At 41.2% G+C, this 26,164-nt stretch overlaps 3 protein-coding genes across 4 annotated transcripts; 2 read left to right on the forward strand and 1 right to left on the reverse strand.

Annotated features, from left to right (window-relative positions):
* Positions 1 to 8,669: 8,669 nt before the first annotated feature.
* Positions 8,670 to 15,236, reverse strand: LOC124134821 (protein Churchill-like). The gene is made up of 4 exons (XM_046499867.2): positions 15,184 to 15,236; positions 13,845 to 13,983; positions 12,682 to 12,752; positions 8,670 to 10,637 (listed from the first exon to the last, which is right to left on the reverse strand). Exons 1-4 carry the CDS (start codon positions 15,220 to 15,222, stop codon positions 10,545 to 10,547), a joined length of 342 nt encoding a protein of 113 aa, XP_046355823.1. The 5' UTR covers positions 15,223 to 15,236; the 3' UTR covers positions 8,670 to 10,544.
* A 95-nt stretch (positions 15,237 to 15,331) lies between these two features.
* On the forward strand, positions 15,332 to 20,586 carry LOC124134822. Of its 2 annotated transcripts, none has more exons than XM_046499868.2 (6): positions 15,332 to 15,468; positions 16,694 to 16,995; positions 17,172 to 17,284; positions 17,554 to 17,717; positions 18,073 to 18,249; positions 20,455 to 20,586. In XM_046499868.2, the coding sequence occupies exons 1-6, from the start codon at positions 15,376 to 15,378 to the stop codon at positions 20,488 to 20,490; spliced, it is 885 nt and encodes a 294-aa protein (XP_046355824.2). In that variant the 5' UTR covers positions 15,332 to 15,375; the 3' UTR covers positions 20,491 to 20,586. The 2 variants fall into 2 exon arrangements, with proteins under 2 accessions (XP_046355824.2, XP_046355825.2); XM_046499869.2 differs by having other exon boundaries at positions 16,694 to 16,965.
* Positions 20,587 to 21,739: 1,153 nt separating this feature from the next.
* On the forward strand, positions 21,740 to 23,824 carry LOC124134823. The gene has a single exon (XM_046499872.2). The coding sequence runs from the start codon at positions 22,606 to 22,608 to the stop codon at positions 23,206 to 23,208; it is 603 nt and encodes a 200-aa protein (XP_046355828.1). The 5' UTR covers positions 21,740 to 22,605; the 3' UTR covers positions 23,209 to 23,824.
* Positions 23,825 to 26,164: the final 2,340 nt, after the last annotated feature.

The following is a 26,164-nucleotide window of genomic DNA, read 5'->3' on the forward strand; positions in this document are numbered from 1 at the left end:
TGTTATAATGTGTAGTGTACTGATGCGTGGTTTCCCGATGCGTTGTGTTATGGTGCGAGGTGCACTGGTGCATGGTGTACAGATGTGTGGTGTACTGATGCGTTGTGTACTGCCGTGTGGTATATTGATGCGTGATGCACTGATGCGTGGTGTACTGATGCGTTGTGTTGCAGTGCGTGGTGCACTGATGTGTGGTGTGCTATTGTATGGGTACTGATGCGTGGTGTTATTGTGGGTGGTGTACTGATGCGTGGTGTACTGGTGCGTAATGTGTTTGTGTGTGGTGTACTGATGCGTGATGTATTGATGCATGGTGCATTGATGCGTGATGTACTGGTGCGTCGTTAAGTTATGCGTGATGTACTAATGCGTGATGTACTGGTGCATTGATGCGTGATGTACTGGTGCGTGGTTTAGTGATGCGTGATGTACTGATGCGTGGTGTAATAATGCATGATGTACTGATGCTTGATGTACTGGTGCGTGGTTTAGTGATGCGTGATGTACTGATGCGTGATGTACTAATGTGTGATGTACTGGTGCGTGGTGCATTTATGCGTGATGGACTGGTGCGTGGTTTAGTGATGCGTGGTGCACTGATGCGTGATGTTCTCATGCGTGGTGCACTGATGCGTGATGTACTAATGCGTGGTGTACTCATGCGTGATGTACTCATGCGTGGTGTTCTGATGCGTGGTTTAGTGATGCGTGATGTACTGATGCATTGTGTACTAATGCGTGATGTACTGATGCGTGGTGCACTCATGCGTGGTGTACTGATGCGTGGTGTACTGATGCGTGATGTTCTGATGCGTGGTGCACTGATGCGTGATGTACTCATGCGTGGTGTACTGATGAGTGATGTACTCATGCGTGGTGTTCTGATGCGTGGTGTACTGATGCGTGATGTACTAATGCGTGGTGTACTGATGCGTGATGTACTAATGCGTGGTGTACTGATGCGTGATGTTCTGATGCGTGGTGCACTGATGCGTGATGTACTCAAGCGTGGTGTACTGATACGTGATGTACTGATGCGTGGTGCTCTGATGCGTGGTGTACTGATGCGTGATGTACTAATGCGTGGTGTACTGATGCGTGATGTACTGATGCGTGGTGTTCTGATGCGTGGTGTACTAATGTGTGGTGGGCTGATGCCTCCACGGTGTGCATAAACAGTTTAATAGTTTGATAGTTTAAAAGTTTGATTATTTGCTATCATATTAACTTCCTCATTACTGGACTAGTTTGTGTGTGTTTACAAGGTCTGTCCGGTGATTCATACAGCATCAGCATGAGCATGATACTCACAAACGCGTTTTTTTTAAACTTAAGCAATGCAACGGCTTACTGAAAGTCAACTTCTACGCGACGTGGGTGTGCTGCAAACAGAAAGTGGCGCAAAAGGAAAGTTGCCAGATAGTTAATCGAAACATTATAGTATCTCTTTGGAGGCGTTATCTTCAGCAGGGCAGCACTCATGAAATGCCATGGGCCGGTCGTCCACGTGTGACGTCATGTCAGCTACACAACCATATTCTGATGGTGCATCTACAGAAACGTCAATGAGGATATACAAACCATGACTAGATGGACAAACGTGACTGGTTTGTGACACTCATTCCTAATAAGACCAAACTGAATTGGTGCGAGTGAATGCCAATTTACGCTACAATCATCATTATTCCTTGCAGCTCTGTCACGGCGGTCTGTACGCGCTCGACCAGAGGCCAGGTAATCCAGTGATTGACGTTATACGAGCAACGTCTCACGACGTCGGGGTTCGAAGACACGCAATCAACCCAGTCACCGAGCCTTGCCACCCGATCCACGCCTTTTCAAGACATAGAGTGATGGAGACCTATTCTAACCCAGGTCCTCGTCGGGCAAAATGCAATAGGAGAAAACAATTACCTTAAAAGTGATGAAATACGGTACACCCGCAACAGCTCGATAGTGATCCATATATACACAAATATAAGGAGAGTTTCGTCCCTTAGTTCTGCCAGGATTTGCTGTTGCGAGTTTTATATTTCATATTCACCCTTATTTCGTCTGTTTGAATGAATATTACTCGTTAGGGTTTGTTTGTTTGTTTGTTGTTTAACGCCGCACTCAGCAATATCCCAGCTATATGATGGTGGTCTGTAGATAATCGAGTCTGGACCAGACAATCCAGTGATTGATATCACGAGCATCGATCTACGCAATTGGGATACGATGACATGCATCAACCAAGTCAGCGAGTCTGACCACCCGATCCCGTTAGTCGCCTTTTGCGACAAGCATAGGTTGCTGAAAACCTATTCAAACCCTGATCTTCGCGGGTCTCATTCAGAAATAAAGATATGTCAAGATATGTAAAAAATGGTTATAAAGTGAAGAGTTCAGGCTTCAACGGAAAACAAGAAAGAAATCGGTGGATTTAACATTTGAAACCCCAAACTTTGATTTAAATTCGGAATAGCGCCTTCAAACATATCGGTAACACATGACATCTACCTATTCATCAGTCTGGATCACACATTCAGTGTAATGCTTATTGCCTGTTATAACTTACCCATACATCATGTGTACGTGACACATTAATGAAATATGTACCAGTAAGCATTGATGCATCTCTTCTGTAACGTTATCGCCGTGTCTGCCATCAACGCTTTCATAGTCATGCCTTCATAAAGCCTATTTTAATGCATTTGTCATTTCGCTTAATATTAATTCCCATGCTGATTCTCTGTTAAGTTCAACGTCTCTGCTGTATGGTGAATTAATGTAAATCTCCAGTATGACCAGGTATTAACTACTTTGTATGCAGATACTGTAGTGGCGCCTGATACCAAACCTAAAATATATCACTTATTTAGCAATTCGCCAAATGCTACGTACCACGTGTAGGTCTTCATTCATCTCGTCAAATGCATGGATGGGCATTGTGTACAAATCAACTCGCTCAGCAACAACTCGATGAATAGTTACAAGCCGGAGACCATGTCATTCCAGACTTCGGTTGGCCTGCACAGTCTGAGCGAGTTTAACGCCGCTTTTAACAGTGTTCCTGTAATATCACGGGAGTTAGTTAAATGTGGGAGGAAAGCCTGAAGTGATGCAGGTCTTAGACGTTTACCACTTCGGGGAAACCCACAAGCACGGATATGGTGCTGACAACCTTGAAACATAATCTGGGCGAACCGGGATTTGAATCAAAGGGTTCTGGCGTGCCCAAGGGACGCAACTTTGCAAAGTGAATTGCGACGCCTTAGACGACTGGGCCACCTTCCCCCGGGCCTTCACATATTGGCGGGGGCACGGGTGGCCCAGTCGTCTCAGGCGCCGCGATTCGCTGTGCAGAGTTGCGTCCCTTGGGCACGCCAGAAACCTATGATTGTGGGTTCGAATCCCGGTTCGCCCCGATTATGTTTCTAGGTTTGTCAGCACCATACCCGTGCTCGTGGGTTTCACCGAAGTGGTAAACGTCTAACACCTGCATCACTTCGGGCTTTCCTCCCACATTAAGCTGACACGACGTGATATAACTGGAATAATGTTAAAAGCGACGTTAAACACAATTCACTCACTCACTCACATATTGGCATCGTCATGTCTAAACACATTGTTGCAACATTTGGTTTATTCTAACTGGTGTTGTGGGCGGAGTGATTGATGTGAATAGCCACGCGGTGCATTCAACAAGCTGCGATGGAACCTAGAGCCCCCTTACATCTATGTATCAGCTATGATGTAATGTTATGGAACGGAGAGAATCCGAGTTGATACTTGGTGTTATACCCGTCAGATAACTCGACATGGTCGACATGGACCATGACTTCGAGTAAACCAGGTTTTGTTGTCAATCGTCTATCAACCTGAACTATAGGCGCAAACGTGCAGCCATCCTCGATAATCCAGGCTATTATCTCTACGTTCTGTTATGATAAAAACCCTGGGCACATTCGTTTTGGGGATGTGACATCCGATCTGCTGCCTCCGTGGTCTAGTGGTAGAGCGTCCGCCCGGAGAGCGGAAGGTCCGGGGTTCGATCCCCGGCCGCGTCATACCAAAAGACGTTAAAAGATGGTACTTGTTGTTACCCTGTCTGGCGCTCGGCATTAAGAGGCTAAAACAAGGACTGGTCGGCTCGGAGTCAGTATACTGTGTCTGAGTGGGGTATTCACTAGTACAAGCAGCAACACACACACACACACACACACACACACACACACACACACACACACACACACACACACACACACACACACACACACACACACACACACACACACACACACACACACACACACACACACACACACACACACACACGTGCATGCACGTCGCTATTTAAGTGCAATAATCTTGGACGCGACGTTAAACCCAATTTCACCTCACCTAACCTCACCTCCGATCTCCATCATTCTTATCAAGAACTTCGCATAGAATTCTCTGGCGTGTAATAAGTTTTAGCGTCGTGTCATTCGAGACAAACTCTCAACAAAGCTAGAAGCCGGGCCCCAGTCCATACTATCGAAACTCCTATATTCTAACAGAGACAAACGATAGTCGTAACGCTAAAATCGCTTTGTGGCCCGAGGTGGTTGAAACAATAATTGGATGGAATAATTGAATATGACATACCGTTTTGCTGTCGACATGATATAACCTACGAATTTAAAAGTAGCATATAACAAGGTATATGCATTAAGAGATTATCCACTACTCTATATGCTGTCATCCAACAAAACCAATCTGATTTATTTGCTTCAGGCTGTGTCACATTATTGCACTAGTGCTTATCGCAGGCCCGCCGCCGTACTGGGGTTCAGCAGGGAGCTCACCACTGCCTACGACTCTTTAGATGCCTTTGTTACAACTTAACTGTTTGCTTCGAAAAGATAAACAAAACAGTCAGCTGAATTAAAGCAGCCATATGGTTGAACAGATAGTTCTATCTCAGCCATTAGTGGAGCAGGATATTATTAAAAGCGAAGACCTTGCCTCGATGGATACAATGTATGAAGCCTATTCTTCCCCCGCAGTGATATGACCAGAATATTGCAACACGTGGGACAAAATTGTAATCACTCACAAACCGTGCGTGTAAACTAAAACCAGGGCTAATGTTTATGGCTCACATCGTCACAGATTATTTATCAACATGTCACAAAAAATATCCCTACGATCAAAACTGAAATACAGATTGGTTGATGGTTAATGTGGGCGTTCTGTAACCGCAACTAGTTAGTGAGTGAGTGAGTATGGTTTTACGCCGCTTTTAGCAATATTTCAGCAATATCACGGCGGGGGACACCAGAAATGGGCTTCACTCAACTAGTTAGTGCGGAGCTCACTTTCCAAATGGCATCCGCCATGTAACATCGTCATTGTTAAAATCACGGAATATCCAGCTGACGGCATGATCTAGCTCCTGTTACCCAACATTCTCATATGAGGAGACCCGTGAAGATTCCGGGGTAGAATAGGTCTTCAGAAACCCATTCTTGCCGTAAAAGGTGACTTTGCTTGTCGTAAAAGGCGACTAACGGTATCGGGTGGTCAGGCTCGCTGACTTGGTTGATGCATGTCATCGATCCCAATTGCGTGGATCGATGCTCATGATATCAATCACTGGATTGTCTGGTCCAGACTCGATTATTCACAGACCGCCGTCATATAGCTGGAATATTGCTGAGTGCGGCGTTAAACAACAAACCAACCAACCATATGAGGAGACAAGACTTTAATTAATGTAACGATAAAGAGATCCGATATTGAGACCATCGTTCATATTGGATTTCAGGTATAATTCATCATGTCATTGTTGCTTGGCGTTCGGGATTTGGGCTGAATGCCCATCCCTGCATTTGATAAGGTGGTCGATGTAAGCAATGGTCTATTGCGTTATGTTGTTGATGGTATAATATCAGGGGTGACCTTCACAAAATTAATCGCATTTCAACATCGATTTTATCACTGGAGATTTTGGCAAATAGGCAAATGATGTCCATGAATGAACTGTTGCTCTGTAAACGATTCCCCCATTATTTACACGCGCAATTTGTCACACACTCCGATTATGTCTGTCACACAGAGGATGTGGTGATCAATAAGACAATACCCTACTGACGTAATGGAATAATCCAACTAACGCCAGCGTGGTCGCTGAGTGATATCACAGAAACCATTGATATGCATGAAAAAGTTTCAAGGATGTGTGAAATTAGCAGTTTTCAGTTAGAGAATATTGATCAAAGGTTAAGACAATAGTTTTGTGTTTTAGATAACTGTCAACTGCTTACTGATTACGTTCCGTTTACCCTTTATGCTAGAAGGGCCCATAAATATGTGACAATCATCTCGTAGTCTATCCTAGACTATCAAGTGTATTTTATTTCCATCCTTTTGCTTTGTTTGTTTGTTTGTTTGTTGTTTAACGCCGCACTCAGCAATATTCCAGCTATATGACGCGGTCTGTAAAATAATCGAGTCTGGACCAGACAATCCAGTGCTTGACATCATGAGCATCGATCCACGCAATTGGGATTGATGACATGTATCAACCAAGTTAGCGAGCCTGACCACCTGATCCCGTTAGTCGCCTTTTACGACAAGCATAGTCGCCTTTTACGGCAAGTATTGGTTGCTGAAGACCATTCTATCCAGGAATCTTCACGGGTCCATCCTTTTGCGATAATAACCTTGTTTAATTAGCTACCATAGCCTCGTTTCGGAAATGACGTCGCTATTTCTAACTCTCTTATCACTAACCTACCACAGACTTTCTCTCGCTCATGAGAGCTATTTGATTGGACGGCCCTTTCTACCGCCTTGCCATGCAAATTGGGCTCAAATTTGTGTTGTTTGTTTGTTTGTTGTTTAACTTCGCACTCAGAAACATTCCAGCTGTATAATGGCGGTGCGTAAATAATCGAGTCAGGACCAGACAATCCAGTGATTGACATCATGAGCATCGATCTACGCAATTGGGATACGATGACATGCATCAACCAAGTCACCTAGCCTGTCCAACCGATCCCGTTAGTCGCCTCTTACGACAAGCATGGGTTGCTGAAGACCAATTCTAACCCGGATCTTCACGGGTAAACTGAAGCTATGGTAGAGAAGAGGTCCGGGGTTTATCACAACTGGGATATAATCCATGGGATAATCGAGGGAGCTCGTGGTCACCCCTATTTGCACGTGGCATCCAGCGTGGGTGAATGGGATGTAATTACATATAACATAACCATATCTCAGCTTCCACTCCCGAATTTGGCCTGGAGTAATGATGACAACGTTCGTAACATTCGGTGTGCTATTTGTGTTTATACATCCAAAATAGGGCCACGGACTTTTCATAACGGGATTTGTGAGTGAGGGAATATGGTTTTTACGCCGCTTTTAGCAATATTCCAGCAATATCACGGCGGGGGACACCAGAAATGGGCTTCACACATTGTACCCATGTCGGGAATCGAACCCGGGTCTTCAGCGTGACGAGCGAACGCTTTAACCACTAGGCTACCCGACCGCCCTAACGGGATTTGTGTATTGAGGGCGTGAGTTATAGTTGTACAAAGACTTAGAATACTCGAACTTTTATCCAGTACATCATATAAAGTTCGTTGGTTTGTTGTTGTTTTTGTTTAATGCCACACTCAGCAATATTCCAGCTAGATGACGGTGGTCTGTAAATAATCGAGTCTGGACCAGACAATTTAGTGATTAATATCATGAGCATCGATCCACGCAATTGGGATCGGTGACATGCATCAACCAAGTCAACGAGCCTGACCACCCGATCCCGTAAGTCGCCTTTAACAGCAAGCATGGGTTGCTGAAGACCTATTCTACCCCGGATCTTCACGGGTCTCATATAAAGTGATGATATGTTATGGTCTGGGTATCAGGCAGAAACATAATCGGCCCTGTGGTATTACGTTGGATCTTCATTTTTTTTAGGAGACGGTGGGTTAGCCTAGTGGTTAAAACGTTCGCTCATCTCACCGAGGACGCGGTTTCGATTTTCCACATTGGTACAATGTGTGAAGCCAATTTCTGGTGTCCCCCGCCGTGATATTGCTGAAATATTGCTAAAAGCGGTGTAAACCCACGGATCTTCCGTGTGACTAGCTGACGCTTTAACCACTGGGCTATCCCGCCACCCCTATAACATCAAATGACAGACATGACATAATAATCAACATAAAGTAGGTGGACAAGTGAAACACATTTGGACTGGGCACTTCATTAGGCTTTTTTGGTTGTATTAATTCTTTTTAACAGCAGAAACATAAAGGTTTTCAAGAAGTGTTATTTTTCTTCGAACCATGTCTGCTAGCAATTTACAATTTGGGACCGTTCATTTATTCTAAGGGATTGGGGCATGAAAAAATGACAGTGAAAGAGGAGGGAGGTGCAAAATGTATGTACAATCAAAGGGCGGGGGCGAGGTGGGTGGGTGGGTTGGGGGCATATAAAGAAAGACAGCTCTATTTTTTTCAAATAAATTCTTTTATTTAAATGTACATTATTTAAATACTGCTAATTTATTATAGGGGATGGTGGGATGTGGTCGTGGAATCAGAAAATATGATACAGTCATAAGGCCAATCTCACCGCCACCCCCCCCCCACACCCACACCCCGCCACCCCCCACCCCACCCCACCCTGTAATAAATGTCCAGTCTCTTGTAAAGAAACATCCAAATTAGCTTCAAGCAGCACCTTTGTTAAATTTCTTTCTTTTTTTATTTATATCGACAATACATTTCACTTCAGATAAATATGTTTTTACAATTTCATTTCTATTTCGAATACTAGTTTTTGAAATGCTACCACCAATCAACAATCAAAACTCAAGAGGGTCAGTTTTACCAGCGGATAACATTCATTTCTTATTTAACTTGATGGACATAACATGCAATAAACAGACAATTACTTGCAAGCTGCATAGAAAGTCTAGCTTAATATGCCTGGTAACGTCTGTGCATGTACTTCATTCAAAGCTTCAGTGAGTGAGTGAGTGAGTATGGTTTTACGCCGCTTTTAGCAATATTCCAGCAATATCACAGTGGGGGACACCAGAAATGGGCTTCACACATTGTACCCATGTCGGGAATCGAACCCGGGTCTTCGGCGTGACAAGCGAACGCTTTAACCACTAGGCTACCCGACTGCCCTTCAAAGCTTCAGATGGACTGTTCTGTGTGGTGAGGCACTAATACTACAGCTATAATAGTTGTTGGTCTGAAACACATCAGGTGAGTTTGGAGGTACCAATAAAGTCTGGCATGGTATATTTTAAAAACCATCAGACATGGGCATTTTGCAGGTACTAAGATGTCAGGCCTGGATGTGTTTGGAGGAACCCGTGAGGTCAAGCCTGGATGTGTTTGGAGGAACCAATGAGGTCGGGCCTTGATGTGTTTGGAGGAACCCATGAGGTCAGGCCTGGGTGTGTTTGGAGGCACCCATGAGGCCAGGCCTGGATGTGTTTGCAGGAACCCATGAGGCCAGGCCTGGATGTGTTTGGAGGAACCCATGAGGTCAGGCCTGGATGTGTTTGGAGGAACCTATGAGGTCAGGCCTGGATGTGTTTGGAGGAACCCATGAGGTCAGGCCTGGATGTGTTTGGAGGAACCTATGAGGTCAGGCCTGGATGTGTTTGGAGGAACCCATGAGGTCAGGCCTGGATGTGTTTGGAGGAACCTATGAGGTCAGGCCTGGATGTGTTTGGAGGCAACCATGATGCCAGGCCTGGATGTGTTTGGAGGAACCCATGAGGTCAGGCCTGGATGTGTTTGGAGGAACCCATGAGGCCAGGCCTGGATGTGTTTGGAGGAACCTATGAGGTCAGGCCTGGATGTGTTTGGAGGAACCTATGAGGTCAGGCCTGGATGTGTTTGGAGGAACCTATGAGGTCAGGCCTGGATGTGTTTGGAGGAACCCATGAGGTCAGGCCTGGATGTGTTTGGAGGAACCCATGAGGTCAGGCCTGGATGTGTTTGGAGGAACCTATGAGGTCAGGCCTGGATGTGTTTGGAGGAACCTATGAGGTCAGGCCTGGATGTGTTTGCAGGAACCCATGAGGTCAGGCCTGGATGTGTTTGGAGGCAACCATGATGCCAGGCCTGGATGTCTTTGGAGGAACCTATGAGGTCAGGCCTGGATGTGTTTGGAGGAACCTATGAGGTCAGGCCTGGATGTGTTTGCAGGAACCCATGAGGTCAGGCCTGGATGTGTTTGGAGGCAACCATGATGCCAGGCCTGGATGTGTTTGGAGGCAACCATGATGCCAGGCCTGGATGTGTTTGGAGGAACCTATGAGGTCAGGCCTGGATGTGTGTGAGTTGGGTGGGTGCCACATGACACAGTCCTAAGACGAATCCACAGCATACTTCCAGTGCTTCAGACTGTCCACGACCTACACAAGCTATGGGACACAGATAATGTGTCACGTGTTCCATCAATATTGACATGAGTCGATCAACATCACGGACAAGTTTCAAACTGAAAGCATTCCTTCACACAATCACCATGACCAATTGTCAGAAAATTGTTAGCTGTTTCTGGGGATCAACAGGCAATATGCTTCTCTCGTCCTCGCCATTCCCACATAGTATACAGGACATCTCGTACACCTGAAACAAACAAGGCCAACCTATTTACACTTACCTATGCAACTGTTAAAGTTAAATAATCCTGGAACAATTCTATAAAGATGGACCAAGTACAGGTTAGCACTGCAATTTGCTGTGCAGAGTTGCATCCCTTGGGCATACCAGAAACCTAAGAGGTGGGTTTCAATCCCAGTTCGCAATAATTATGTTTCTATGTTTGTCAGCACCATACCCGTTTTCACATGGGTTTCACCAAAATGGTAAACGTCTAAGACCTCCATCACTTCAGGCTTTCCTCCCACATGAGGCTGACAACTTGAATACTGATCAAGGTCGTGTTGAACCCAACTCCCTCACTCCAAAATGAACAGTTTAAATATTGTTAAAGGCAATAAGGAAAGTTTACAAGTATTCACAAAGTTCTCAATGTAACTTTTTTGAATCAAGTCTCAGTTTGTATGTGAACAGAATGCAATATTTTGCATCTGATAAAAAAACATTGAAAACGAAATGGTCCAAAATCAATAGCAAAAACTTTTTTTAGTTGACACATTTACAATATATATTAAACTACAGTATTCTACATGTTCTTTGTATCAGTACCAAGAACAACTCCAATTCTTCATAAAATAAGTGTTTAGAATGTTTGAGTAAAGGAAGAGTTATGTCCCTTGATTTAGCCTGTGTGACTTAATGATGAAGGATGGTTTATTATAGGGCTGGGACGAGTCCAAATTTACTACCCAAGTAGCGGCTGTAGGTCTCAAGAGATGGGTACAAAATGTCCAATTGGGAACTTTTATACAGGAGCCCTGGAAAGAGATCTATTTTGATGCACACATAAATTGATCTGATCATGTATACACTGAAGTTGACTGAAGCTTTATCTTTACTCAAACATAAAAAAGTCAGAAGGAATGTGTGTATGGAAATTGGAGACTTGGAGTTTAACCATGGAGTTTAATTGTTATTGTCAATAAACAATATATCACATGACTAACTATAGGCCTGGGTAGTCCTGTGGGTACCCAAATTAAACATCCCAGCCCTAGTTTGCAATCATCCCTGTCTGCTGACTGCCTCCATGGTCTAGTGGATATTCCATTCTAGTATACCCATAGAATGGGAGGTCAGTGGTTCCATCCCCAGGGGCGTCATACCAAAAGACACTATAAGATGGTACTTGTCATCTGCCTGCCGCTCAGCATTAAGAGGATAAAACAAGGACTGTTCACCTCATAGTCATTTCACTGTGTCTGCGTGGGGTATTCATGTTAAACTGCAGCATGGAATCTAAGTAGGCTACCACTATAAAAGTGGCATTAGTCCAGACTAGCCACTAGTTTAGTTAAAAAATTGACAGAGTAATAACTAAACTAATAACAGGCCACACTAAGTTAAACTCCCACCTACACCAAATTAAAAAACACCAAACCGGTAAATGCCCCCACTGCAACTTAGAACGCCTGAACACGTAATACTATATTGCACTCATTACCAGCAACACAGAACAACACTCCAATCCACACTAAATTGCAACAATCAAATGACACTAGCAACAGTACTAAATCCCCTAAATGTCTAACAAACATTTAAAGCACTAGGCAAATATCTCATCAAAACAGGCCTACTTGGCCACATTTAATAAAATAAAATAAAAGTACAACAAACAAGCTGCCATAATAAACCCTAAAATTCTAAACCTATAAAAACACACAAACTCCCTTTAGTCCATCCACACACACCAAATTCCAAATTTGTTCTCCAAATTAAGTAAGCAACCCTAAAAGCCCCACCGAGGTTGCCTCACCTTTTCGGACATACCCTTTTCAACCAAACACCAAATGGCCTGGCGGGCCCGTGGGCAAAATACGCATATGTCGGAAAGCGCACGTTAAATTCCTAATTTAAGTAAGTAAGTAAGTCTAGCCACACACACACACCCCCTTGATGCATGTTGAAATATTAGTGCAATAATCTTGAATGCAACGTTAAAACCAATTTCACCTCACCCCATGTCTCTGCTGGGTGGTAAATGCCATCTGACCTGGGATGAGCTACTCACCTGATAATCAGCCTCAACTCGGAAAATGTATTCATGATCTGCGATGACATGCTCACAGGACTTGCACACATCTGAAGGAAATACATAGTAAAATGTATCCATGACAACTGCACTTTTACCGTTTTGATAATAAAATAACAGTAATTTGACTTAGAAAGAGGAAAATATCAAAATATTTATAAAGTAAACATGGTAAAGTCAATTCATCCTCAAACTGTAGACCTCTGTGATGGATTTTGTTCCAATAATTATGTCATGAAATGTTATTAGACTGAGTAATGGAGGACACTTACCTGGATTTATCCTGGATTCTAAACTAAGTGCCCCTGACAGGCAAATTGGAGAAAAAAATCATTACTTTCTTCAAAAAAAGATTTTTTCTTAAGTTCATATTTTATTATATTTAGAAGTATTTTAACATTGTTTATTTGAAACTGCATTTATTGCAATAATATAAAACTAGGCATTACAACCAGAGACCATAAACGAGGATGTATTTTACAGTCTGTGTAACACCCTCTTCCCCTTTATCATCATGATCATGTTTATTGGTGCTTTTTTTCAGTGAAATACAGGTTATCCCTACAAAGCCATACACCTAGTTATCAGTTATATACCAGTGTGATATATATGAACATGAATTGGTCAATTTGTAATTCTAATTTTGTAAAGACATTTACTGCAGAATTCGGGCTGGATATCGGCTTCTGCGCAGGTCTAATAAATCCATGTTAATGAGGTTTCTCTGTAGCAAGAATTATTAAACAGAGTACTTGCTTGATATTTATGGGTCAAATTACAATGAATATGTTTCACAAAGTTCTATATAAAAAGCCCAAAGAGGATACAGTTACCATAGTTACAGTTAGTGGATTGGTTTGCAGCCAACGTAAACACCAGTAATATTCATTTTGTAAATTTAATATAATGGTTCACACACATCCGTTGGCCAGAAATGATAGTATATAATTAAATAAATTTCATAAAACAAGGATTTAAAAATCTAAATTAGGTAAATTATTATTGTTTCAGTAATTCCGTAAAATCAACTGTTACCATAGCAAACTCATATTCTATTAAAAAAGGAAAAAATTATTTACACATTCTGATTTTTTTCAACAGAGTTCTTTTGACCGTAAAACTTTGACATAAGCAGCACCTACGCTGATATGTGATGACTTCATCCCCGTTTTCCTCCTCACTGCAAACTCTGTTGATGACCTTCACCTCTCCCCGATTCTTACAGTCGGCACACTGGGCATAGTTCACCATGTATGACCCATTGTCCACACACATACTGCCCTGTAACACATGCAGGGAGTCTTGATCAGGTTGTTACATAATACTGACTGACTGACTGAGTATGGTTTTACGCCGCTTTTAGCAATATTCCAGCAATATCACGGCGGGGGACACCAGAAATGGGCTTCACACATTGTACCAATGTCGGGAATCGAACCCGGGTCTTCGGCGTGACGAGCCAACGCTTTAACCACTAGGCTACCCGACCGCCCCTTGTTACATAATACATCACATGCATGATTGGACCACTGGCACACACAACATTGTGGACATAGAGTAGCAAACAAACATGGAAAAACATATATTCTCAATTATTAATATTTTCCACATCACTTTAACTGGACAGATTATCAATTGTAGTGAGTGAGTCGGCTGGATTTAGGGACACTTTGAACAGTATTTCATGTTAATGTGGGAGGAGAGTCCAAAGGGATGCACATATATAGTGGACACTTACCCCTCGTGAAACCAATAAACTAAAGTTGATATAGGTCTACATGTGTTACAAACAAAGATTAAAATGGAATACATGGCATATGCAGTCACTGAAATATGCAAATGAAATACTAAAAATATGACTAGGTGTACCATAATTTTGAAAATAAAAAAAAATGTGCCTCCATATGCTACAAATTCAATGCTACCTCTATGGTTGATTATTGATAAGAGTACAAATGGTCTTTTCTATATTTGACACATTTGATTTTTTAATGAAAGATCACGTTAATTGTCGGTGACTGTTAATTTAAAGTTCAAATTATTCAGGAACTGTTGATAATGGATACTATACATATTTGCAGGTAATGAATGACCTTATATGATTTTACACTTGTTCGCCAAGTCAGAGACTATGGGAAACACAATCAGCAATATTGTTCAAACGTTGTGCGATCTCATATTTTACATATGAATGGAGTTTGCGTGTGTTACCTGGCTGATCTGTCTACAGTGTGTAGATTTCTTCTACTAATACATGAATGTAGGCACAAGATTCAGTAAGATCTCGTTTTTGACTATAACTATGATGGTCTAGTGGTATGAATATGATTATGATATCATCTCTCAAAGGAAAAGTTATTATTCAGAATCACGATTCCAGTGAAGACTGATTCGAAGACCAAATAAAGATTACTATTTCCTGTTAACAAACTAAGTATTCGTCTTTTAATAGTGTGCCTTTCCATCACAAATATTGCCTACCCGATCTGGAAACTCTTCCTTCACGCAATCTTCACACATTTTCAAAGCGAGTGAGGGAATACCCGGAAGTACGCAGAGCCTAACTGAGACGTTAGTAATGATTGGCCGCTGAGAGCCAATGAAAATATTCCTTGCAAAGTGGCTAGGGGATACCTCAAGAAACTTTCTAGTAGCAGACGACGCAGATGAAACATGAAAATTCCTCTTCCAAACCGTTATTTGAAGAACCTTAAGAGCCAACCCTTGCCAGAAATTACTCCAGACGACGTTGATATTGTTATAGAGGTTTGAATTACTCTCACAAAAAACTAAACATTGTACATTCTGATAATTTCACAAGCCTAGTGTGAAGACAGGAAAACTGACACTTTCACTCCGGTAAATAAATACTTTGAAGTTATGTAGTTCTATACACTGTCGATTACAACGCCACGTGACGTTACATCTGTACTAAATGTCTTTTCCAGAATTTTAGATTAAAATTCCATTGTTGATAATGTTGTCTAAGGACAGGAATTCTTAGCGGGGGGTTATGTTGGGTCATTTCTTGACTGTAGGGCCACATCGCGGCTCTCGGCAAAGGAATTCATTGTTGTAGCCAATGCGGGCGAGAATTTGTGTTGGAGTATTTATATACAGTTATGCATACCTATAATCTCGCCCAGTCTATTACGAATGCTAAGTTAGTCCCTTCTCCTAAGGAGAAATAGTATGCATCTTTCGAAAGAATGACGAAACGTGGCTGGATGACTGACTAGCCTATAGATTAGTAGCCTAAGAGACTTTCCAAAATGTGTAAGGACTTGTAAGTTTCTCCTTATATCTGTGGTGATGTAGAACTGAATTTGGAACAAGTTAGGTTTATATCCGTGGAGATTCGGGTTTGAACTGATCCTCAGCAACCCTAGCTAAGAGCCGCGATGGGGTCCTACAGTAAAGGCATGACTGTAGGACCTTATGTTGTGGCTCTCGGCTACAGCAACCCATGCTTGTCCTAAGAGGCGACTAATGGGATCGGGTGGCCTGGCTCGGTGACTTGGTTGATGCATGTCATCGTATTCACAATTTCGTAGATCGATGCTCATGATGTCAGTCCCTAGATTGTCTGGTCCAGACTCGATTATTTACAGACCGCCATTATACAGGTTGAATGCTTCGTAGTACGACGTTAATCAACAAACAAACAAACATACAAACATGGGATAATATACCTCATGTGCTATGGTCTAGTGGATAAAGCGTCTGCCGGGAGAGCGGAAGGTCGGGGGTTCGATCATGTCAAAAGACATTGAAATATGATACTTGTTGTTTCCCTGCCTGGGCATTTAGAATCAGCCGCCAACCCCAAGGATCAAATCTTTGGTCCCAATCAGTTCACTGCATGATGCCATCAGCAAGATTAATTGATAAATGAAAACCATAACAGAGAATAATGAAACCATTTGATTCAATTGCTATGCTGGATTCGAATATTTTGTATTGATTTGTGTGCATATTTTCTCTTTGGCAGAGAGCAGAGGAAGACGCCCGTAAACGAAGGAAGGATGGAATATTAGCAAATTTGGACCAGCAGACATTAAATAACGTTGTAAATCAGGGATTTAAAACTCCCAATGTGTTGCCTTGTCGCAAACCAGAGGTTACCTGTACCTCACCACGACTACCTAGACTTGTGAATCTTAGTTTCAGTCAACCATCAACACCCAAGACACCGGCGATCTATAGACATTATCAAACAGGATATGCTGCAACCCCGTGTTTACCACAAAACATAACAGACAAGTATTCTTTTCCAGAACTTACATGTTATAGGTTATCACACGCCCAGCCCCTACCGTATTTTGATAAAAAAAAATACACACTCCTTAATGATATGATTTTAAAGCTATAAATATTTAAGAGAATAACAATGCAGTGAATTCTGATCAGTGGAAATCTTTAGTGGAATCTTAAGTTACATTGTGGCTTTTGAATACTAATTATTGCAGTTTTCCTGGAGATGGATTTGTCATCCCAACACCAATGGTTCTCAGCGCCCTAGATAGTCTACATGCAGTTGGCCCCTTTGGCGAAAATGTTCCTGACATTTTGGATTTTATAGGTACTGCTTGAATACCATTACAAGTGACGAAAGTGACACGTTACAAAAATTAACCACCAAGAGGCTACAATAAGACCTGTAAATTTTCTTGCACTGATTTGTCATTGTTGAACATGCTGTTGCCCTAGAGGTGTGCAGGTATGTTCGTTTAGTCTAAGTCTTGAAGTCTTCAATTTTGTTTCCAGTAACAAGGACATCTTAATTTTCATGCATATTTTCTAACACGGCATGGGATAAGTCTTGGTTATTAATGACTACATTTGTTATAGATGATGATAGCCATGATATGAGAGCTATTGATGAACATATTCGTCAACACGGCCGTGTTGATTTGAATGACAACAATGTAGTGGATTACCTGCTTGGAATAACTGAAGATACGATAAAGCCTGAAGCAAAAGCTATTGAAAGACCGCGCCAGCCACAAGTTTGGGTATGTTGATAAGTAGACTTTAGGGTAGCATGCAACAACACAAGATACAATACGGTATCAACAACGTTCTTTTACGTCCGATTCAAACAGTATCTCTGACCAAGACGTTTGTCTTTCCATGAAAATCTCAGTATTATCATGATTATACCTTTACTACTAGTCTCTATTTAATAGCTGAAATCAAAATAGAATACTACTTTAATATAATTTATTGCATATATACAATATATATTTTCATAAGACCTACTACGATCAAGGATAAAAAGAAATCATACCTATGAGTATGAGTTTGATCTTTTCCGCCAAAGGTACATATTTTGTTGATGTCATTTGCTGAAACCGCTCTTAATGTCAGACCCATGTTGATGATGATCAACCTCTACGGAGAATGACACGGCGGAGATATCTTCACTCAAAGGTCATCACTGCCGAGGAGGAAAAGTCTCTCCGTAAACTGAAGAAGAAACGAGATAAAGAACGCAGGAAGGAGAGAAAGGATCTATTCAAGAAGGAAACTAAAGGAACACGAAGGGTTTGTAAAAACACTTGACTATTACCTTGGCACGTCTGTAAGTAATTATACACAATAACAACCCTATTGATATGTGATTACATAGATATCTAGCTTGTGTCTTTACGATTTGTGAAAAAACAATTTCAGCAGTGGACGTAAAATCCTGTATTTCTCTCAAATATAGGAAATCTTTTTCTTACAAATGGTTCATTCTACAACGAAGAATATCCCCTTCTATAGATTTACGAAAATTAAGCAATTAACAAAGTTTAAATGTACTTCGAATGAATAGTGAGGGGCCTAAGAGTTCAAGATACCGTGCCTTCGGGCGTGAGTTGTACACAACTAAACCGCACACATGGTGCATGGGCATTTGTAATATCCTATGCATTGAATAGTAAGAAGGGATTAATATCATATAACTCTAAGATTAATCCAACCTTATTTCTCATGAATGCCCTTGAGTTGGCCTTGGTAGTCACTCATTGTCGGAAGCAAACTATTCTATATGAGATATTTATTGTTAGACTTTCCCACAGAACGATTCAGTTAGTTGTCGTATAGACTGACACCACAATGAATTCCAATTATAAATCTGCAGGGCACCTCACTCACTACTCCGAATGTATATCAAAAGAAAGTTATTTCAAATATATACTGAATAGTAACCTTGTGTGTACCTACTTACGGCACTGCAATATACCAGATTTGTACACTGTCATTCTAAGCATTCTAACCCCAATGTTAACCACAATATATGTGTATGGTATTGGTTTTATTCACAGTATTTTATTCGCAGTAGAAACAAATGTCTGCACATGGCATTTTATCAGAATAAATTTTCTTTTGTAAGGTCTTCTACTTCCAATAAGATTAGCTAATAGGATATTACCAGGACCAAGGCCTAAAGGATTAACTCCACTAGCCCAAAGGATATTTCTAATCTTATATCCTCCATTCCTTTGGTAGACGGCTGGTCTGTCACTACATGCTTGATTATTTGGTCATCTGTTAGAAACTGGTACGAATATCATGATCAATGTCAGAGATAAGCTCCTATTGTCTTGAAGTTACATTAAGAGGTGTTAGGAAACGGTAGTGGCAAAATAAGCCATAGCAACTTCTTATGTTTCATACATCTTATACAGTGTGCAAGGATCTACACTGGACCATTGCCATAATCCTATAATCTGCACATCAATACACTTTGCTGAAATAAAGGTTATCACTGTAATCATAGCAATAATTATCTACCACTGCACATGGCGTTATATTGCAACTTCTTACATTCCCATGATTTAATGCTGATCATCACCCTATCGTATGATTCGTCCCTACGTCGGCATGTTACATGCCCCTGTCTTATCTTCAAAACAGTTCAGGGTGTATTCTTGGAACTTGGACTATGTTTGAAGCATGCCATCTAATGCGGCCCTTTTGCTATTTTCCATTACATATTATTTGCTCTATCAGGCTAGGGGCGGTCGGGTAGCCTAGTGGTTAAAGCGTTCGCTCGTCACGCCGAAGACCCGGGTTCGATTCCCGACATGGGTACAATGTGTGAAGCCCATTTCTGGTGTCCCCCGCCGTGATATTGCTGGAATATTGCTAAAAGCGGCGTAAAACCATACTCACTCACTCACTCACTCTATCAGGCTAATAATGGACAGTTGTGTACGTTTCAAAACTATTGAAGAACTGGGGTTTTTAATCTTTCAGTTGTCTTAGACTTGTAATGTTGACCGATGAAACAACTTGAAATTGGTTAGAGATGTTCCTTCTGAAGCAGGTTCTTACTCAAAGAGTAGATCTTCTTGAAATACTTTGCAGTATTTTCCCCACATTTGGTGGGACCTTATGAGAATCATTTCCATAAAAAAGACGTTCAGTTCCCCTGGGTGTTCTAGTCCATATAAAACTGATTCCAAGATGTTTTACATCAATCATTTTGTGTGAGATATGTATTCTTCTGATGGCTCTTTCCCGTTGTGTTTGGGAAAGTTGTACGACCTATACTTCCTCTTGGAAACATGCCAGAAGGTATCTTTTTGGAGAGGTGCGGTATTAACGCCGAATGGCATTTATCACTGTGCTTTAATGTTGAGATGGAAACATTATCCCTTAACTCGATTGAAATCAGTGCACATACTTTGCCTATGTGTGCTTCATTAGATAATTTACAAGTAAAGGTACTCACAATTTGAATTTCTTACCTTATTTCAGAGCAATAGAAAGAGGAAGGCAGTCAAGTATTCGTGATTCTGAAGATTTCATCTCTTCCTGCAGGTTCAACAATGGACTCACATATCGCGTTTGTTATTATGTAGATATCGTATATAAACATATTGTTACAGACAGTTGGTTTGTTTATGTGTGCAAACACTGGATACAGTTGGTTTGTATATGGGATACACTTAGGCTACCGATCACGTCTCTTACAAGTTTTCACAAAGTTTATTATTTTTCTGCCCCCCCCCCCCCCCCCCCCCTGGAAAATCCGGAATATATTTGGTCCTCTGTAACCCATGCTTGTAGTCAAATGCAACTGAAGTGGATCGGCTGGATGACCTGGTACCCCGACACATTGCACGCTACTCATACTATTAACCACTGGTGTATCTGTCGCAGTCTTGGATTATTTACAGGCTACATGACTGCAGCATTAAACAACAAACGAACTAAACAATAAAATGTGTCTTTGTTTACAAAATATAAGGACTCAAGTTATCTTGAAAACATAATTAACTAAAACAAACGGTATTAAGCGAAATAACTTTACATATAAAAAGGATCATCCATTATAAAAAATATCAACGCTCAGTTGTGATCACTATACTAGTTAAGATTGCGAGAAGCAATGATTTTGTTCAACTGAAACATTTATGTTTTTCTACCTATATAATAGTATTACACCAATGTAGCATGTGTAACATTTTGACATAAGTTACAATACATTTGATTACATATAACGTAGCTCATGCGATGTCGTATGGGTTTTTTATCATATAACCGTCAGCCGGCGAAATACATTGTATAGTGTTTAGGGAACACAAATGTGTATTTGCTGTGTTGGCTCAAAGGAACTGTAGCATATAACATATCTGACAGCATATGGAAAGCTTTCATTCAGTAAGCCGCTGGTGGTAGGGTAATCGTGACATCTATCTATGTTTCCGCCCTTTGTTACTGTAACCATACTTTGATACTTGATCTAACTGTCAGGGTCCACGCATGCCATTGGCAACGATTACTGTGTTGTTTTCACAGTTGTAGAATGTTATATTGTCTGGGTCTCCCGTGGTCGATACGCCTCCTTACATCCAACAGTACACTAACAGTATCTATTAAAGTAGACCCCTTATAACAATCCTTTAATCCCGCCCACAAACTAACCCTTAAGTATTTCATATCCCAGGTTGCGCTACTCACTCTACAGTCTAGGTTTATTATATATATTCTGACCCACTTTAAGAGCCTCTGTCAATTGAATATATCTGTCATCCAATAACTTGCAATTTGCCACTCTTTCATGGAAATGGATTTCCCATACTCGCGGCAATCAGTTTATATTCATTTCGTCTTTGATCACGCTGTGCATGTCTTCCAGTGCGTACACAAGAGTTTGTGTAAGAGGGATCTTTATGATTGGGTATAGCTGCTTTACAAGTCGTGATCGTGTAAACGCAAAGTCTATTACACTCAGTAAACATACATGTACAATTTGGCTTAAACGAACAGGTGGTTTAGGGTGTGCGAACTACAATGCATTGTGAACAAACGACCCAGTATGTCGGAAGCACGTTCTGGGTACCTGCTCGTGATAAATCTGGATGTATTACATGAGGCCAAAAAACTTGCGGGAGAAACTCAGGCAACACTCCCTAGATACGACTCAACATCGATCTCATCTCACTGTTTGTGTCTAGCCACGCAGGGGGACGCGCACCCATCGACGTTTGCTCACAGTTAATACCCGTGATTAAACGGTTTATCTGCACGCTACTCAGTCTGACAAGGCTTTGTGCATGACGGGTATTGATATTTTGATACACTACCAAAGTCACTTGATAACAACACCAGTGTGACGGTGTTTCGATGCTTCAATACATCTGTTGACAACCACGGGCTTATCAAACTCTCGGTGTCACAACTGAGTTGAACATATTGCTTTTCCTTCAAGTGGTGGACTATTTATTAAAGATGGACATATGTGTATTCATTTGACAATTGGAATTTTAATTACCAAGCGACAGTGTATGAGAAGAAACAGTTTGTCGGTGAAATAGATTCAATATTGCTGCACCGTGCAGGTAAGACCTGACCATTGCTATGATCGGCTATGTGTTTTCGCACATGTGAATAGTGAGCATAAACATGGAGTCGAATTCTAATTCGGCTCCTCCAGTGAATAACGCTCTGTTACCGGACATTTACAACAAGTTGGATGCAGACTTGCAAGAGAGGACACGTGTAATTAACACTCAGTTAGACAAACGACTGTCAATGCAGGAGAGAGTCCTTAATAAGTACCGAAGGGCAGCGGAGAGGTTGTATAAAGAAGAGTCCATTAGAGTCAGACAAGATCTTGTCAAAATCAACAAAAAGCTACCAGCAGTTGGCAACATCAGAAACTTTTGTTTAGGATACATTTCGCGGAAGAAGAAGCATGGTAGGAAAAGGAAGGGCATTCCTGAAGAGAAGATAGACATGCCTTTCTGTGAACGCCACTTTATTCATCATCTTCCAACTAAGAAGAAGTTTTATAAGCAGCCGACGCCAACTCCTCCTCCGCCAGGTGATGTAGAAGGAGGAGCGAATGTTGTCCCCGGTGATGCTGCTGTAGTGAACGGGGTTGTTCCAGCAGGGGAGAGTGTGACCGACACGGATGGAGTAGGAACCGACGTCTCACTTGGGGTGATGTCTGATGTGCAATTGAATCCAGTGGAACCAAGACGCGTGTTGCCTGCATCGCGGTGACACGATAGGTAGTCCACGCAGAAAAGTATGGTATCTCTGTTTCCTGGTGCATTCGGCTGATATCAAGGTATCAACTTAAACCACCTATCGTCGTTGCCATATTTTGAACTGCTATGTTGTACGTGAACCGACATGTTCTTGAAAATATTGTTGTTTCCATTACATATGATGTTAGTGATGGATATTTTTATTGTCTTATTTTAGATTAATGAGTTCATCATACGTGGGACGCCATGGGGTGTACCTAAATATGATGACACATTTTGTGGCACAATTTAGAGAACATCGAGAGAACATGGCTTCCAAACGTGACAAATAAACAACTTTAAAGGTGTATTATTATTTTAATCAACTGGAAACTTACATTTTTCAACAGTAAGTATTAAATGGTTTAAGCTTGTAATCTTGAGAGTTGAGACGATATTGTATTTCCATTGGGCCTGTTTAATACCGCGTTATTGGTTGTCAACCGAGACTGATTATTAGAACATTGTATAACAAATTGCGTCTGGTTGCGCCAAGAAATGGAATTACTGTTACATATAATCAATCACTGTCGCATAAAACTGCTGTCAAAGCACCTGACATGGTTATATGATAAACTGCATAACTTCCACTTCTCGATTCTTGTCATTGCTTCATTTTGAAATATTAGTTCCATATTCATGGTCGATTGTAATTAATGACGCGGAAACAGTTTCCGGCACGCATCAATCAAGGCATGATCACCCTAGCGTCGTGTCTGGTATAGTGGTTCATGGGGTGAACTATCAAGCCTGAACACACCGGGGGAAAGAATCCGCTCGTAATTAGAAGAACTCAGGCAGACGTAAGCTTCAAAAGGACATGTTTATTATAAAAGCACGCAAGTGACAATTTATCATGAAAACATCCAATTTACATTTATCCTCTCCAGTCCAATATCAAAACGGGAAGTTTGATCAAGGTGCTGTCGTGACCATAAGGGTTTTCTCACGGCTCGGATGATAGCCGTGACACGCGATTAATGATCAGTTTTATCCATAAATGAGTATCAGTTCGGCCATAACGAGGCGGCTGGTTGCATGGAGACTGATTACATCGAGTGTGTGGAGATTGCTAGACAGGAAACATGCTCTGTGGGATCAATGACTTGGAATTAGACAGGTCTGCATGCACTAGGGATGGGCGTTAGCATGTCGGTAATTTAAATGTTAGGAAAAGTCGTTGCAGGAATAATGGCTGGTAACTGATGAGTGCTTCTGGAATAGCTAAGAACAATACAATAGAACATTTTGTATTGACGTGTCAATATTTGTATTAATATATAATGTGAGAAAACATGCAGTTGTATGATAGTTGCAACTTCTGGTTCATTGCCTTTAGCGGCGTTGTTTCGATGTAGATTCTGAAACCCTATTTCTAGAATGCCAATCAAACAGTTAATATAAAATATGTCCCACTCGATTTGACTGAGACGTCTTTCTCAGAAATTCATTAGCCTTAAGTCATAACTACTTTCAGAGAAATCAACAATGTTATGGGCCGACTGTGTTGATTTTTACACATCGTTATATATATATATATTTGTACACCAAACAATATGAATTTCAAGAAACTTATCCGTACTCATGGGGTAGTTAATAAGTTTCACATTGACGTCCACTTTGTGGAACAATTGTAACCTCACAAACAAGAGAACCTATTGAGCGTTTTAGTTGTTTCAATAATATCAATTTTGTCATTAAAAATCTACTGCCCGTCAGCTCATCACTTTTGATCGAACATTCACCAACGTGTTATTAATTTTAGACCTAATATTTGAATTGCTTTAACATCTCCCATACACAGAAAGAACAGTGTGAACAGGTGCTTTGCGGAGACTATGTCATCAAGAAATACTCATCCACGCTTCGACGAACAGCCGAGACTTGAAGCCAGTGTTTAATGACTTCCCTTTCGTTTCTGTTTGGAACGACAGTGAAATGAAACTTTTGTTGTCCTTTTCTATTTTTGGCCTCGCGTGTCGATACTGTCATCAATCATTTTCAGAACTTTTAAATGGAAAAGTGGTTTCAGCAGTGGAACGGTGTAGTATGACATGACATGACTTCGACCGTGCTGATATATATATATATATATATATATATATATAGTGGCATCTGATTTTCAATTGATAACACTGTGACATGTGAAATAGAACAAAACATATTTGCGCTGATTTATATCCCTTTTCACAATTTCGATCAGGAGATACCTCTGATAATGATGAAACAGAACCCGGCTGTGACCCACGCCGACAATAATTATTGCCTTGTGAATCCAAACAACGTAGGTAGAAGAATATATATTAGTATCCAGTGTCGGGGGAATACATCTGAAAACGTAAACGATACAGGTACAATATTTTATCTTAAAATGCGAGATCAACAATTCTTTATATATCCTGTTCCTGTTACATCAGTGAAACAGAAGATGTTCTGTTTCAAATGCATTTAAAGTAGGCACTAGAGGCCAATGTATGTATGCTTCATGTTTTGTGAATATAATTATTTGAATTTGAATATAAACATCGGATCAACACAATGAAACGCGCTGATTACACAAAATACATGCATAAAAATAAATACAGGGCCGAATCATTGAGGTCGGGGATAGTTTTGGTATTAATTGCGATACGTACATCCGTTTGTATCTCTCCTGGATCGGAGCGCCAAAGGAGTATATATGATAACATCACGAGGCCGGTGAAGCCAAGCCGGTGATTTGCGACCAGAAGGTTGTCATTCAACTTGTTCAGAATTTAGCTACTAGCTACAAAAAAAATATATATACAGGAAATATCATTTTGGTCTTTGCACAGGTATAGGTGTGCAATTTGTTATGCAGTTAATCTCGTTCGTCATGCCCAAATGTCCAATGACGATTGCAGCAATATGTATATAGCCCGTGTCTTTTTCCACTTATATTGATGAAG

The sequence above is a fragment of the Haliotis rufescens genome, unplaced genomic scaffold, assembly GCF_023055435.1.
Source record: "Haliotis rufescens isolate VD_foot unplaced genomic scaffold, xgHalRufe1.0.p SCAF_3, whole genome shotgun sequence".
Classification (NCBI taxonomy): Eukaryota; Metazoa; Mollusca; class Gastropoda; order Lepetellida; family Haliotidae; genus Haliotis; species Haliotis rufescens.